A 15497-nucleotide genomic window follows, 5' to 3' on the forward strand; every position below is an offset into this window, starting at 1 on the left:
TCTGCACATTCTCCCTGTCTCCGCGTGGGTGCCCCGGTTTCCCCCCACAGTCTGAAAGACGTGCTGGTTAGGATGCATTGGTTGTGCTAAATTCTCCCTCAGTGCACCCGAACAGGTGCCCGAGTGTGGCAACTAGGGGATTTTCACAGTAACTTCATTGGGGTCTTAATGTAAGCCAACTTGTGACACTAATAAATAAACTTAAACTTAAAAATGTAAACCTACAGAGCTATCGGTTGGGAGAGGGAAGAATTTTCTTTTAAAGTTTATTAATCACGAGTAAGGCTTACATTAACACTGCAATGAAGTTGCTGTGAAAGTCCCCTAGTCGCCACAGTCTGGCACCTGTTTGGGTCAATGCACCCTAATCAGTACGTCTTTCAGACTGTGGGAGGGAACCGGAGCACTGACAACAATCCCACCCAAGCCCTATCCCCATAACCCCATGCATTAACCCTAGCCAGTCCCCCTGACAACAAGGGGCAATTTCGCATGGCCAATCCACCTAACCTGTGTATCTTTGGATTGGAGGAGGAAACTGGATCACCCGAAGGAAACTCAGGCAGACATGGGGAGACTGTGCAAACTCCATGGTGGGATTAGAAGGGACATTGTGGGGGGAAGGGGGGTTTCCTAAGGCTGGCATGGACAAGATGGGCTAAATGGCCTCCTTCTGTGCTGTAACCTTTCTGTGGGTGAAAATTTAACTCCATAGTGTTTGAAACTGCAGTGTTTTCCCACGTCATGGTTAGCACTTGCGCAACTGAACAAAATTGACGGAGTCAATTATTAGCAAACATAAAAATGGTTTAATCTGTCACCCATTCCTTTCACACCATTTAGGTTGAAATCTGAATTCAGAAGCTGGTTTGCAGACGCCAACTTGCTGGCCTGACGCTGAAAGCCGGGCGAATTAAAGTGTACAGACTCGTGCTATTAATTATCCTCACACCTCCCCCCCAGTAAATAGGAGAGGAGCAGGCAGTCTGTGTTTGCGCTGGAGTATTTACGGGTGTCATTTTCCTCCGCGGTTTACTCTGGCTTTCTCTTGATCCAGCTCCTCTCTCTGCGCACGCAGCACTTGCAGCAAAAGCAGCAGCACTTAACCATTAACCACAGGGTGGCCAGCACGCACACCAGAAGTGTGCCGGCCACGTCCAGGCAGTGGTACTGGAACCAGTTAAGGTCGTGAGCGGCAGTGCGTAAGTGCTCGGCCCCCCCGTGTCTCATCACAAATTCCACCCAATGGACAGCCAGTTCCAGCGGGCCGACAGCGCGGTCCCTGTGTAGTGCGGACAGCTTCATCATGTTCTCTTTGTATCTGAGGCAGGGAAAGAAAGTCAAAAATTCATTTCCACGCAGGAGCAGAATTAGGCCACTCGGCCCATCGAGTCCGCTCCGCCATTCAATCACGGCTGATATTTTCCTCATCCCCCTTCTCCTGCCCTCTCCCCATAACCCCTGATCCCCTTTATTAATCAAGAATAAAACAGTCAAGACAGGAGGTCATCTGGACTCAAAATGTCAGCTCAGATCTAGAGGGCACAACATCAAAATAAGTGGGGGGGGGGGTGAGCAGTTTAGATCAGAGTTGAGGAGGACCTTCTTCACTCAAAGGGTGGTGGATCTCTGGAATTCTCTGCCAGTTGAAGTGGTGGAGGCTACCTCGCTAAATACATTTAAGTCATGGGCAGATAGGTTTCTGACAGACAAGGGAATTAAGGGTTATGGGGAGAAAGCAGGAAAGTGGAACTGATCCACTTCAGATCAGCCAAGGTCTTATTGAATGGCGGGGCAGGCTCGAAGGGCTAGTTGGCCTACTCCTGCTCCTATTTCTTATGTTCTTTTCCCTCCTTACAGGTGCTGCCAGACCTGCTGAAATTTTCCAGCATTTTCTCTTTTGGTTTCGGATTCCAGCATCCGCAATGATTTGCTTCTATCAAGAACCTATCTATCTCTGTCTTAAAGACACTCAATGACCTGTCCTCCACAGCCTTTTGTGGCATAGAGTTCCACAGATTCACCACACTCTGGCTGAAGAAATTCCTCCTCTTCTCCGTTTTAAAGGATTGTCCCTTTAGCCTGAGATTGTTGCCCTCTGGCTCCAGCCCTTCCCACTAGTGAAACATCTCAGGAGCGTGGTGAGGCACTGATTTTAAACGCTTCACCCTTGCTGCCTGTGCCCCAGGCTCTGGAATTCCTCCCCCGCCCCCCCCGAAACCCTCTCCGCCCCCTCTACCTCACTTTCCTCCTATAAGGCACCCCTCAATACTCTACCCCTACTGTGGTCCTCATACCAAAACTTTCCTGAGTGCCTGGAACTCGTTGCTGGGGGAGGTAGTGGAAGCGGATACGGAAGTGACTTTTAAGGGGCATCCGGAGAAATACATGAATAGGATGGGAATAGAGGGATATGGTCCCCGGAAGGGTAGGGGGTTTTAGTTCAGTCAGACAGCATGGGCGGTGCAGGCTTGGAGGGCTGAAGGGCCTGTTCCTGTGCTGAAATTTGCTTTGTTCTTTGTTCTTATGTATCTGGGGGCCAAATTGATCCCTGTCAAACACCTTAAAGGAGCCTCACACCATCCTGATTTGGAAATATAGAACCCCTAGAGTGCAGAAGGAGGCCATTCTGCCCATCAAGTCTGCACCTAGCACAATCCCACCCAGGCCCTATTCCCATAACCCCACATATTTACCCTGTTATTTCCCCCTAACACTGGGAGGCCAATTTGTCAAGGCCAATGCACCCTAACCGCACATCTTTGGACTGTGGGAGGAAACCAGAGCACCCGGAGGAAACCCATGCAGACACGGGGAGAATGTACAGACTCCACACAGACAGTGACCCGAGGCTGGAATTGAACCCAGATCCCTGGCGCTGTGAGGCAGCAGCGCTAACCACTGTGCTAATTGAATGAAGAAACCTGGAATTATTAATCTTACTGACCTGGTGTCATTGATAACTGTGTTCAGTGCATTAATCAGGTCTTGGGCACTCATGTGTTCTATCGCCAGCTTGATACCAGCACCACGAACCAGCATCTGTTCGACATTATAATATTGATCACCAAACAGCGGCAACATGACAGACGGTACACCGCTGCAAACGGCCTCATAGATTCCATTGGTCCCTCCATGGGTGATGAAGGCTCGAGTTTTGGGATGTCCTGGTTCACAGGAAAGTGGGACAAAAATGACCGAGATTGGTTGAGAGCTTGACTATATATTTATTTCCAGTAACTCATAAAACCTCTCTGCAGGAACTGAGGGAGATGGTGGCGTGGATTTGATTTGATTTCATGGAATCCATACAAGCCTTACAATGCAGAAAGAGGCCATTCGGCCCATCAAGTCTATACTGACTCTCTGACAGAGTTACAGCTTGACAACCTGTAAATGACCCATTTATCCCTCCTCTCTACTTCCTGCTAACTAAGCAATCCTTTGTCCGTGCTAATAAATTGCCCCCTATACCTATGTATACTGATGGAAGAATCATAGAATCCCTACAGTGCAGGATGCCAATCGGCCCATTGAGTCTGCACCAACAACAATCCCACCCCAGGCCCTATCCCCGTAACCCCACATATTTGCCCCACTCATCCCTCTAACCTAAGCATCCAGGGACATCAAGGAGCTATTTAGCATGGCCAATTCTCTTAACCTGTACATCTTTGGACTGTGGGAGGAAACCGAAGCACCCGGAGGAAACCCACGCAGACACGGGGAGAACGTACAGAATCCACACAGACAGTGACCCATGCCGGGAATTGAACCCTGGTCTCTGGAGCTGTGAGGTGGCAGTGCTAATCACTGTGCCACCGTGCCACCGAGTGATAGAAGAAGGTGGAAGAGAGTATGTCCACAGTGCGTGAGGCCTCGATTATGTCGGCTGCTTTTCTGAGGCAGTGGGAAGTGTAGAAAGAGTCAATGGATGGGAGGCTGGTTTGAGTGATGGACTGGGCTTCGTTTACAACTCTAAGAGGTAATGTCACTGGGCTAGTAATCCAGAGAATTAGGCTAATGTTCTGGGGACAGAGATTCCAATCATTGATTGTTGTAAAAGCCCATCTGGTTCACCAATGTCCCCTTTAGGGAAGGAAATCTGCTGTCCTTACTCAGTCTGGTCTACATGTGACTCCAGAACCACAGCAATATGGTTGACTCTCAACTGCCCTTTGAAGGGTCCCAGTGAGACACTCAGTTCAAGGGGCAATTAATAGGAGGTAATAAATGTTGGCCCAGCCAGCAATGCCTACATATTATGAAAAAAAACTATAAAAGAAAGGAACTGAGCAGGGCAAAATATTGTTTCTTGTTCTATTATAAAAGGGATATTATTAAACTAGAAAGAGTGCAGAGAAGATTTACTAGATGCTACTGGGGCTCGATGGTTTGAGTTATAAGGAGAGGCTGGATAGAAAAGATACAAAAGTCTGAGGTCATGTACCTACCGACTCAAGAACAGCTTCTTCCCTGCTGCCATCAGACTTTGGAATGGACCTACCTTGGATTAAGTTGATCTTTCTCTACACCCTAGCCATGACTGTAACACTACATTCTGCACTCTCTCTTTTCCTTCTCTATAAATGGCATGCTTTGTCTATATAGCATGCAAGAAACAATACTTTTCACTGTATGCTAATACATGTGACAATAATAAATCAGGTCAAAATCAAAGATTTTTAATATGTATTTTTGAAAGAATTCTGTACACCTTGGCCAAATGCAGAATGCTGCAAGGCAATAACGGGACGGAAGCTAAAGTGAGGTGAACCACATTCTTTTAGAACAATATGGCCACAGAGCATAATTTTGATCAGTATAGTTCCCAGATACTAAATGAATGGAACAGTTTATTTACTACTGATAAGGGATGCTTAGCAGACAGTGAGAAAAGCAACTCTTGAATTCTATGGTGAGACAGTGAGAAAGTTACCTTTGAGCTCATGGCAAGACATGTTACAGCTTTATAGAATGTTAATTAGGCCCCACTTGCAATATAGTGTTTAATTCTGGTTGTCATACGACCAGAAGGAAGTGGAAGTGGAGGCTTTGGAGACGGTACTGAAAAGATTTATCAGGATGTTGACTGGCAAATGGAGGGCATTAGCTATGAGGAGAGGTTGGAGAAACTTGGTTTGTTCTCACTGGAATAACGGAGGTTGAGGGGTGACCTGATAGAAGTCTACAAGATTATGAGGGGCATGGACAGAGTAGATAGTCAGAAGCTTTCTCCTAGGGTGGAAGATTCAATTGTTAGGGGGCACAGGTTTAAGTTGTGAGGGGCAAGGTTTAAAGGAGATGTACGAGGCAAGTTTTTGTACATAGAAGGTGGTGGGTGCCAGGAACTCAATGCTGGGGGAGACAGTGGAAGCGGATACGATAGTGAATAGGATATATGAATAGGGTGGGAATAGAGGGATGTGATCCCTGGAAGGGTGGGATGTAATTGGCCAAGTTATATGGCCCATACTAACATTATAGGTCCATCCTATTGAGATAGACAGAGTAGGTGAGTTTCTGAACAAGTATAATTACAGGATGTCTTGATAATTTAATTAGAGTAATTTGAACTCTCTTAAATTACATTCCCTTCATAACCAGGCATAGGTCAATAAAATACATCTTCAACCAGAAGCTACTGTCTCCCTGAGTTCTTTGTATTTGCTGAGCTATATTAATAAGAAGAAATCTGTCACTAACTCTATGGGTCAGTTCTTCCTGCAAAATAAGACCAATTTCTTCTTGTTGACCAAGTTAAACTTTTAGCTCTCTGAAATAATCCTACAATGTACGGCACAGTGGCACAGTGGTTAGCACTGCTGCCTCTCAGTGCCAGGGATCTGGGTTTGATTCCTGGCTCGGGTCACTGTCTATGTCGTTTTCTCCCCGTGACTGCATGGGTTTCCTCAGGGCGCTCCAGTTTCTTCCCACAGTCCGAAAGACATGCTGGTTAGGTGCTAAATTCTCCCTCAGCGTACCCAAACAGGCACTGGAATGTGGCGAACGGGGGATTCTCACAGCAACTTCATTGCAGTGTCAATGTCAGCCTACTTGTGGCACTAATAAATAAACTTAAGCTGCAACAAGCGAGCTCCAACATCGGCTCAATGTGTCAATGCCCCAATCAATGGGTGAGGAGGAAGATCCCAGTCCCAATTCCTGAGGGAGGCCAAGCCTCCCATTCACCGGTGGGGAAAATGGGCAATTGAACCAAGCTTACTTTGCTAAACCCATATAATGATAGATTGGCACCTTACCCAGTAGATCGTTCTGTGGCAGCCACTTGAGTAGCTTTGTGTTTGGCGCCAGTGTTGTTGGTGGTGTTCCAGTGTATCTCCACAAGACCTTTCAGAAGTGAGGACAACAACATTGATTTACCAGTCAGGGACAGGAAATGGAGAGGCGGCGAGGGGGGAAACAGCCAATTGGGAAAAGGAACATAACAGAGTCATTGTGGCAGAGAAAGGGGCCATTTAGCCCAGTGAGTTTGTGCTAGCCCCTCCTGTCAAGCAATCCAGTCAATTCTTTGCCCCAGTCCTCACAGCGTTGTAAATTTATTACCCGTTTTGGAGAACATTCATCATCTCTGCTTCCACCACCCTCATGGGCAGTGGGTTCAAAGTCATAAGGGGAGGCGATGGTATTATCGCTGGACTATTCATCCAGAAACTCAGCTGATGCTCTGGGGACCCGGGTTTGAATCCCGCCACGGCAGCTGGTGGAATTTGAATTCAATAAAAAATATCTGGGATTAAGAATCTACTGATGACCATGAAACCATTGTTGGAAAAATTCATCTGGTTCACTAACGTCCTTTAGGGAAGGAAATCTGCCTTCCTTGCCTGATCTGGCCTACATGTGACTCCAGAGCCACAGCAATGTGGTTGACTCTCAACTGCCCTCCGAGGGCAACTAGGGAGGGGCAATAAATTCTGGCCAGCTAGCGATGCCCATGTCCCACGAATGAATAATAAAAAAAAACAACTATAGAATCACTACAGTGCAGAAGATGGCCATTTGGCCCATCGAGTCTGCACCAACCACAATCCCACCCAGGCCCTATACCCATAACCCCACATATTTACCCTGCTAATCCCCCTGACACTAGGGTCATTTTAGCATGGCCAGTCAACCTAACCCGCACACCTTTGGAGGAAACCCACGCAGACACATGGAGAATGTGCAGACTCCACACAGATAGTGACCCCAGGCCAGAGCTGAAGCCGGGTCCTTGGTGCTGTGAGGCAACAGTGCGAACCACTGTGTCACCATGCCTCTCTGAACGTGCTATCCATGGAGAGCTTGGCCTTTGAGCAATGAGGAGAGGCTGAATAAACTAGGCTTGTACTCGTTAGAGTTTAGAAGAATGAGGGGAGATCTCATTGAGACGTATAAGATGATGAATGGGATGGATAGGATAGAGGTGGAGAGGCTCTTCCCGCTCAAAAAAGACAGTAGGACTAGGGGGCACAGCCTCAAGATAAAGGGGGGGCGGTTTAGAACGGAGTTGAGGAGGAACTTTTTCACTCAAAGGGTGGTGAATCTCTGGAATTCTCTGCCCGTTGAGGTGGTGGAGGCTGCCTCGCTAAATATTTTTAAGACGCGGGTTGATGGGTTTTTGATAAGTGAGAGGATTAAGGGTTATGGGGAGAGGGCGGGAATGTGGAACTGAGACAGGACAGATCAGCCATGATCTTATTGAATGGCGGGGCAGGCTCGAAGGGCTGGATGGCCTACTCCTGCTCCTATTTCTTATGTTCTTATGTTCTTGTGGATGCGTCAGTGACTCCAGTTGCCATTCCAGCTCTGAAGCCCAGATCTTAGCATCCTGCAGCCAGTGACCCTGTCCTACTCTTGCGCCTGTCTAGGCCAGTTGAATGTCCAGGACTTCCCACGTGCCACAGAATGAGCATTCCATGCAGCCAGGCTGCTCTGTCACAGCTACAATTTACTGTAAACTGGAGCCTGGAAAGTAGAGCAGGCTTATCACTAATCAACTCCTTCCCCTGTGTCGAAAAGTTAATGACTTACAGATTATGTAGAAAGTTTTTCAGTAATCCAGCTAGTTATGCAAGTATGTGTCAACTAACTAGCTGTTCAACTCGTTAATTTTAATGGATAAACTCTATTCCCAATGAGCTTCGCTGTTGCCATGACAAAGATCTTATTACTCATACCTTCCAGTTACCAATAATCTAAAGGTAAATACACAAAATACTCACCAACCAATCACTGATCTGGTTCCATGCAACATCATGATTGGTTTGTTCTGAATCTGATTGGTCCGCAAGAGGCACAGGAGCAGAATTAGGCCACTCGGCCCATTGAGTCTACTCTGCCACTCAATCATGGCTGATACGTTTCTCAACCCCATTCTGCCTCCTTTTCCCTGTAACCTTTGACCCCATTACCAATCAAGATCCTATCTATCTCTGTCTTAAAGGCAGTCATTGACCTTGCCTCCTCTGTGGTAATGAATTCCACAGGTTCGCCACTCTCTGGGTGAAGAAATTCCTCCTTACCTTGGTTCTAAAGGGTCGTTCCTTTACTCTGAGGCTGTGCCCTCGGATCTGAGTCTCTCCCACTAATGGAAACATTGACCCCATGTCCACTCTATCCAGGCCTTTCAGTAATCTGTAAGTTTCAATGAGATCCCCCTGCCTCATCCTTCTAAACTCCATCGAGTACAGACCCAGAGTCCTCAGACACTCCTCACGCGTCCGCAGACTGAGGCCCAGCGTCCAAAGATGCGTGGGTTAGATGAATTGGCCATGCTAAATTACACTTCAGTGTCCAAAGGTGTGCAGGTTACGTGGATTGGCCATGATGAATTGTCCCTTAGTGTCCAAAGATGTGCAGGTTAGGGGGATTAGCCATGCTAAATTGTCGCTTAGTGTCCAAGAATGTGCAGGTTAGATGGAGTGGCCATGCTAAATTGCCCCTTAATGTTCAACGATGTGTGGATTATGTGGATTGGCCATACTGTATTGTCCCTTCGTGACATACGAAGTGTAGGTTAGGTGGATTACCCATGCTATACTTGCATGGTGTCCAAAGACTTGCAGGTTAGGTGGATTTGCCCATCTAAACTTCCCCTAGTGTCCAAAGATGTGTAGGTTAAGTGGATTGACCATGCTAAATTGTCCCTTAGTATCCAATGACGTGTAGGTTAGGCGGATTGGCCATGCTAAATTGCCCCTTAGTGTAAAATTGTGCAGGTTAGGTGGATTTGCCATGCAAAATTGTTCCTTGGTGTGCAAAGAAGTGCACATTGGGTGGATTGGCCATGCTAAATTGACCTTTAGTGTCCAAAGATGTGCAGGTTAGGTGGATTGGTGATACTAAATTGCCACTTAGTATCCAAAAATGAGCAGGTTATGGGGATTGGCCATGCTAAATTGCCCCTAGTGCCCAATGATGTGTAGGTTCAGTGGATTGGCCATGCTAAATTGCCCATTGATGTCTAAAGTTGTGAAGATTAGAACATAAGAACATAAGAAATAGGAGCAGGAGTAGGCCATCTAGCCCTTTGAGCCTGCCCCGCCATTCAATAAGATCATGGCTGATCTGTCGTGGCTCAGTTCCACATTCCCGCCCTCTCCCCATAACCCTTAATCCCCTCGCTTATCAAAAACCCATCAACCCGCGTCTTAAAAATATTTAGCGAGGCAGCCTCCACCACCTCAACGGGCAGAGAATTCCAGAGATTCACCACCCTTTGAGTGAAGAAGTTCCTCCTCAACTCCATTCTAAACCGCCCCCCCTTTATCTTGAGGCTGTGCCCCCTAGTCCTACTGTCCTTTCTGAGCGGGAAGAGTCTCTCCACCTCTATCCTACCCATCCATCATCTTATACGTCTCAATGAGATCTCCCCTCATTCTTCTAAACTCTAACGAGTACAAGCCTAGTTTATTCAGCCTCTCCTCATAGCTCAACCCCCTCAACTCCGGTATCAGCCTAGTAAACCTCCTCTGCACTCCCTCCAAGGCCAAAATATCCTTGCGTAAGTACGGCGACCAAAACTGCACACAGTATTCCAGCTGCAGCCTCACCAATGCCCTATACAGCCGCAGCAAGACCTCCCTACTTTTATATTCAATCTCCCTCGCTATGAAGGCCAGCATCCCATTCGCCTTCCTGACCACCTGCTGCACCTGCAAGCTGGGTTTTTGCGACTCATGCACAAGGACCCCGAGGTCCGTCTGCACCGTCGCCTGCTGCAGTTTTTCGCCACATAAGTAATAGTCCTTCCTACCATTATTCCTACCAAAGTGGACCACCTCGCACTTGCCAACATTAAATTCCATTTGCCATTTCCTGGCCCATTCGCCCAGCCTATCTAGACCCTTCTGCAGACTCTCCACACCCTCCGCGCAATTTGCTGTTCCACCAATCTTGGTGTCATCAGCAAATTTCGACACCATACATTCGGTTCCCTCCTCCAGATCATCTATATAAATGGTAAATAGCTGAGGCCCCAGCACCGACCCCTGGGGCACTCCACTAGTCACCAACCGCCAATCCAAATAGCACCCATTAACCCCCACTCTCTGCCTCCTATTTGACAACCAATCCTCTATCCACGCTAACACCCTACCCCCAACTCCATGTCCCCTGACCTTCTGCAATAACCTCTTGTGAGGTACCTTGTCAAACGCCTTCTGAAAATCCAGAAAGACCACATCCACCGGCTCTCCTCTATCCACCGCCCTAGACACATCCTCATAGAACTCTAATAAATTTGTCAGACACGACTTCCCCTTAACGAAACCATGCTGCGTCTACTCTATCAAGCAATTCCCCTCAAGATGCCTCACTATTTCCTCCTTGATGACGGATTCTAACATTTTACCTACAACAGACGTTAAACTAACCGGCCTATAATTCCCTGCCTTTTGCCTGGCACCCTTCTTAAACAACGGCGTAACATTAGCCGCTTTCCAATCTTCCGGCACTTCCCCGGAATCCAGCGACGTTTGGAAAATAACCACCAAGGCATCCACTATCACCTCTGCCATTTCTTTCAGAACCCTCGGATGCATTCCATCCAGTCCTGGGGACTTGTCCACAATCAGTCCCTCCAGTCTGTCGAGCACCGCCTCTCTAGTAACAATAATGTCATTGAGACCCTCCAGTCCTACCACCTCTCCATTGCCAACACCCGGCAAATTATTCACGTCTTCCTCCGTGAAGACCGAAACAAAAAAGTTATTCAAGACCTCAGCTATTTCCCCATCCCCTACCACTAAGTCCCCCCTCTCATCCTCTAAGGGTCCAACGTTCACCCTAGCCAGCCTCTTCCTTTTCATATATTTATAAAAACTCTTGCTATCCTTTTTTATATTAAGCGCTAGCCCAGCTTCATAGTTTCTCCTACCCTTCTTTATCAACTTCTTTGTCAATCTTTGTTGACATTTAAACCTCTCCCAATCCTCTTCTCGCCCAGTACTCTTAGCTACTCTAAACGCCTCCACTTTCAATTTAACACTTCCCTTCACCTCCTTCGTTAGGGGGATTGGCCATGCTAAATTGCCCCTTAGTGACCAAAGATGTGCAGGTTAGGGTGGATTGGCCATGCTAAATTGCCCCTTAATGTCCAAAGATGTGCCGGTTAGGTGGATTGGCCATGCTAAATTGCCCCTTAATGTCCAAAGATGTGCAGGTTAGGTGGATTGGCCATGATAAATTGCCCCTTAATGTCCAAAGATGTGCAGGTTAGGTGGATTGGCCATGATAAATTGCCCCTTAATGTCCAAAGGCGTATAGGTTAGGTGGATTGGCCATGCTAATTTGCCCCTTAATGTCCAAAGATGTGTAGGTTAGGTGGATTGGCCATGCTAAATTGCCCCTTAATGTCCAAAGATGTGCCAGTTAAGTGGATTGGCCATGCTAAATTGCCCCTTAATGTCCAAAGATGTGTAGGTTAGGTGGATTGGCCATGCTAAATTGTCCCTTAGTATCAAAGATGTGCAGATTCGTTTGTATACTACTTGACATTATTCTGGGGAACTGGGTTTAGAATGAATGCTGATGAGGTGCAAAGGGGGCAAATATGATTCCCCACATGGAGCACTGGGAAATATGACTCACGATGAATCTCGGGGGGAGAGGAGGGTTGGTGAGGATGGTGCCGGCGGTGGGGTTTTACCATGTGGGATATTGTGTGGGATTTTCCAGCCCCTCCTGCAGCCAGGATCTTTCAGTCATACTGTTGATAGCAGAACGTGCGAATAACGGGAAGTCCCATTGACATGCGGTGGGACTGGAAAATTCCTTCAGGAGCCAATGGCAGGCTGCCTTCACACGAGGGGTGAAAGGGGAGAGGGAGAGGTGGAAATTCCACCTTATTAACCTTATTAACACCTTATCTAACTTATTATCCTTTCAGCGGAAAACAGACTCTTCCTGACATGAGGCAGACCACTGGCGGGAATGAAAATTCCCAAATGTCAGGGAGAAATTTCCCAAAATCCTGTTTCCCCTGAACTGGCCAAGAATTGGTTCATTAGATGTGAGCATTGCTGGCTGGGCGTAGCATTTATTGCCCATCCCTAATTGACCCTTGAGAAGGTGGTGGTGAGCCGCCATCTCGAACTGCTGCAGGCCACCATGTGGTGTAGGTACACCCATAGTGCTGTTACGGTAGGGAGTTCCAGGACCCAGTGACAGTGAAGGAACGGCCGATATACTTCCAAATCAGGATGTTGAGTGATTTGGAGGGAATCTTGCAGATGGCAGTGTCTCTGCTGCCCTTGTCCTTCTAGATGACAGAGGTTATGGGTTTGGAAGGTGCTGTGTAAGGAACCTTGGCGCGTCGCAGTACATCCTCCAGATGGTACACACTGCTGCTACTGTGCATCAGTGTTGGAAGGAATGGATGCTTAAGGTGGGGATTGGAGTGCCAAGATGTTGGGGAGGACTTCCTGGATCTTCAATGTAACATAGGATCCCTGCAGTGCTGAAGGAGACCATTTGGCCCATCGAGTCTACACTGATCATAATCCCACCCAGGCCCTATTCCTGTAACCCCCACATATTTACCCTACTAATCCCCTGTCACTGGAGTCAATTTAGCATGGCCAATCCACCTAACCTGCACATCTTTGGAGCGTGGAAGGAAACCGGAGCACCCGGAGGAAACCCACGCAGACATGGGGAGAACGTGCAGATTCCACACAGACGGTGGGCCAAGGCTGGAATCGAACCCAGTGCCAACCACTGTGCCACCACACACTCGGCTTTCCCACATCCAATGGTGTTTTCTTTCTGCCCTTTAAAGGTTTATAAAATTTGTCCTGAAAATATGTTCCTTAATTTCCCTTCCCTCCACCTCTTGTGATGGTGGAGGTTGCCCACTATTGGTTAGCGGTGAGATTTTCCATTCCCACTGCTGCCAATGGGCGTTTTCATTGTCCGCTGGGAGTAACTGGGAGGAGGGGGGGGTTGGAAATGGGCGGAAAATGTCACATTGAAATCGTTCTTAATCTGCGCACCGTTTGGTGGTGGCCGCTTACTGACCTTCTGGGGAATCTGTGCCAACGCATCCGCGATGCGGTTCGATATCTCAAGCGGCATTTCCGAAACCATTGAGCCAAGCGAGAGGATCACCGTGCCGTGCTCGCCGGAGCTGCTCACAAAATCTTCCAGGTCCTGAGGGGAAGCAAAGAGAGAGAGAGAGAATTATTGAGAGGTCACAAACAAGCCAAAAGCTTTCTTTAACGACCATTCCCACGATTGATCCAAACGCGGTTACGAAACCGGTAAACATCGGGTGGTACATTCGCCCGGTGCTGTCGCTTACCTGCGGCAATGGTTTGCTTTCTTGGCAGTTGATGCCACCAACCAGCACCATGTTTGGCATCAGTGGTCTTGGGTGCTCGAATACAAAGTCGTACCGGAATAACCAGATGTTGGTGCGGCTCAGTAACTCGGCCAACGTCACTTCCCTCTGGAGGTACTTGCTGGCCAATTTCTCGAAGGGAGAGTATACGAACCAGCACATCAACGGTTCCAATAAATCGACCAACACGTTCTTAAGCCTTTGCGGAAAGGTCATCCGGTCGGTGTTCCCCGAGAAAAACCTGGGCACAAAGGAGGGCGGCCGGGGGCACTGGGCGGCCGAATAGTCCAGGCTGCAAGGAATCCCCCTCAGCAAGTTGACCGTGGGCAGCGAGAGGTAGGCCCCAACAATCGCGCCGCATGGGACAAAGGGGTCGGTCAACAGAGCGTCAAACTTTCTTCTGGCCAGCTCCCGCATCAGCTCCGTGTTGTACAGGAGGCTCTCGCAGGTGGTCACGTAGAACTGCTGCAGGTGCCTGACCTTCTGGAAAGTGGTGCTCACTCTCTCCAGCAGCGACACGTTGCTGAAGACAATGGGCTTGGCGTCGTCCACTTCCTTCTGGCCGTACGGCACCGGGAAGACCTTGGTGGTGTAGTGGGGGGACGGCCCCATTTTCATGCTCACCTCCGGCACGACCACCACCACCCGGTGCCCGCGCCTGCCCAGCTCCTCCATCACCACCTTCAGGTTCAGCCAGTGGCTCCCGTCCACGGGCACCACCAACAGGTCGCCGCTTTGGCCACCCCCCCACAGGGAGATAAAGAGGAGCGGCAGCAGGTTGCCAGGGGCCAGAACCATTTTAACAAACAGGGAGGAACAAAAACTCCTCAAAGCAAGCTTGGGAACTGCAGGGAGCTGACTGGCCAGCTTCCAGCTCAGACTGACTGGATCCAAGAGCTGCTTGCTGATTGTTGCTGAGGTCAGGTTTCGACAAGCCTGTGATTTTAATCGTTTGCACACGGTTCAGTGTACCTCACAGAGCTGCCAGGCAAAAAAAAATTACAAGCCGGTTTGTAGGATTTATGGAGGCTTTTTTTTCACAACTTCGATTACACATTTGTAAACAATTGGCAAGACTGAAAGTGACCTTGCCACCAGCGCTGGGTTTGAAGAGTTAATGATTAACACACTTCTGAAACACACACGCTACAAGCGTCACCAGAGTAACTTCAGACGCCCTTATCTAAGTCACTATTTTTCAGCAGGGATTCAATAGTTTATTTTGCAAGGATATACTTCATTCATATTACATCCAACTCAAGAACAGCTTCTTCCCTCGCTTCTCTACACCCTAGCTGTGACTGTAACACTACGTTCTGCGCTCTCTCCTTTTCTTCTCACTGAACGATATGCAGTGTCTGTATAGCGTGCAAGAAACTATACGTTTTACTGCATGCTAATACATGTGACAATAATAAATCAAAATCAGATCTGATAAGCGCACTGCTAAGAACATTTGTACGATAAAGTGCAATGAAAAATGTTTATTTATTAGTGTCATAAGTAGTCCATGGAATTCCTACAGTACAGAAGGAGGCCATTTGGCCCGTCGAGTCTGTACCGACCACAATCCCAGATCGGTTCTTATTGAATTCAAATTTTATCATCAGCCATGCTGGGATTCGAACCTGGGTCCCCCGAGCATTACCCT

At 48.0% G+C, this 15497-nt stretch overlaps 1 protein-coding gene across 1 annotated transcript; it reads right to left on the minus strand.

Annotated features, from left to right (window-relative positions):
- Positions 1-912: 912 nt before the first annotated feature.
- LOC145349948 (UDP-glucuronosyltransferase 1A1-like) lies at positions 913-14777 on the minus strand. The gene is made up of 5 exons (XM_080198652.1): positions 13808-14777; positions 13525-13656; positions 6264-6351; positions 2948-3167; positions 913-1321 (listed from the first exon to the last, which is right to left on the minus strand). Exons 1-5 carry the CDS (start codon positions 14642-14644, stop codon positions 1033-1035), a joined length of 1566 nt encoding a protein of 521 aa, XP_080054778.1. The 5' UTR covers positions 14645-14777; the 3' UTR covers positions 913-1032.
- Between the last annotated feature and the right edge of the window lie 720 nt (positions 14778-15497).

This window comes from Carcharhinus amblyrhynchos, chromosome 11 (genome assembly GCF_965287045.1).
Source record: "Carcharhinus amblyrhynchos chromosome 11, sCarAmb.v2.hapA, whole genome shotgun sequence".
In the NCBI taxonomy this organism is placed as follows: Eukaryota; Metazoa; Chordata; class Chondrichthyes; order Carcharhiniformes; family Carcharhinidae; genus Carcharhinus; species Carcharhinus amblyrhynchos.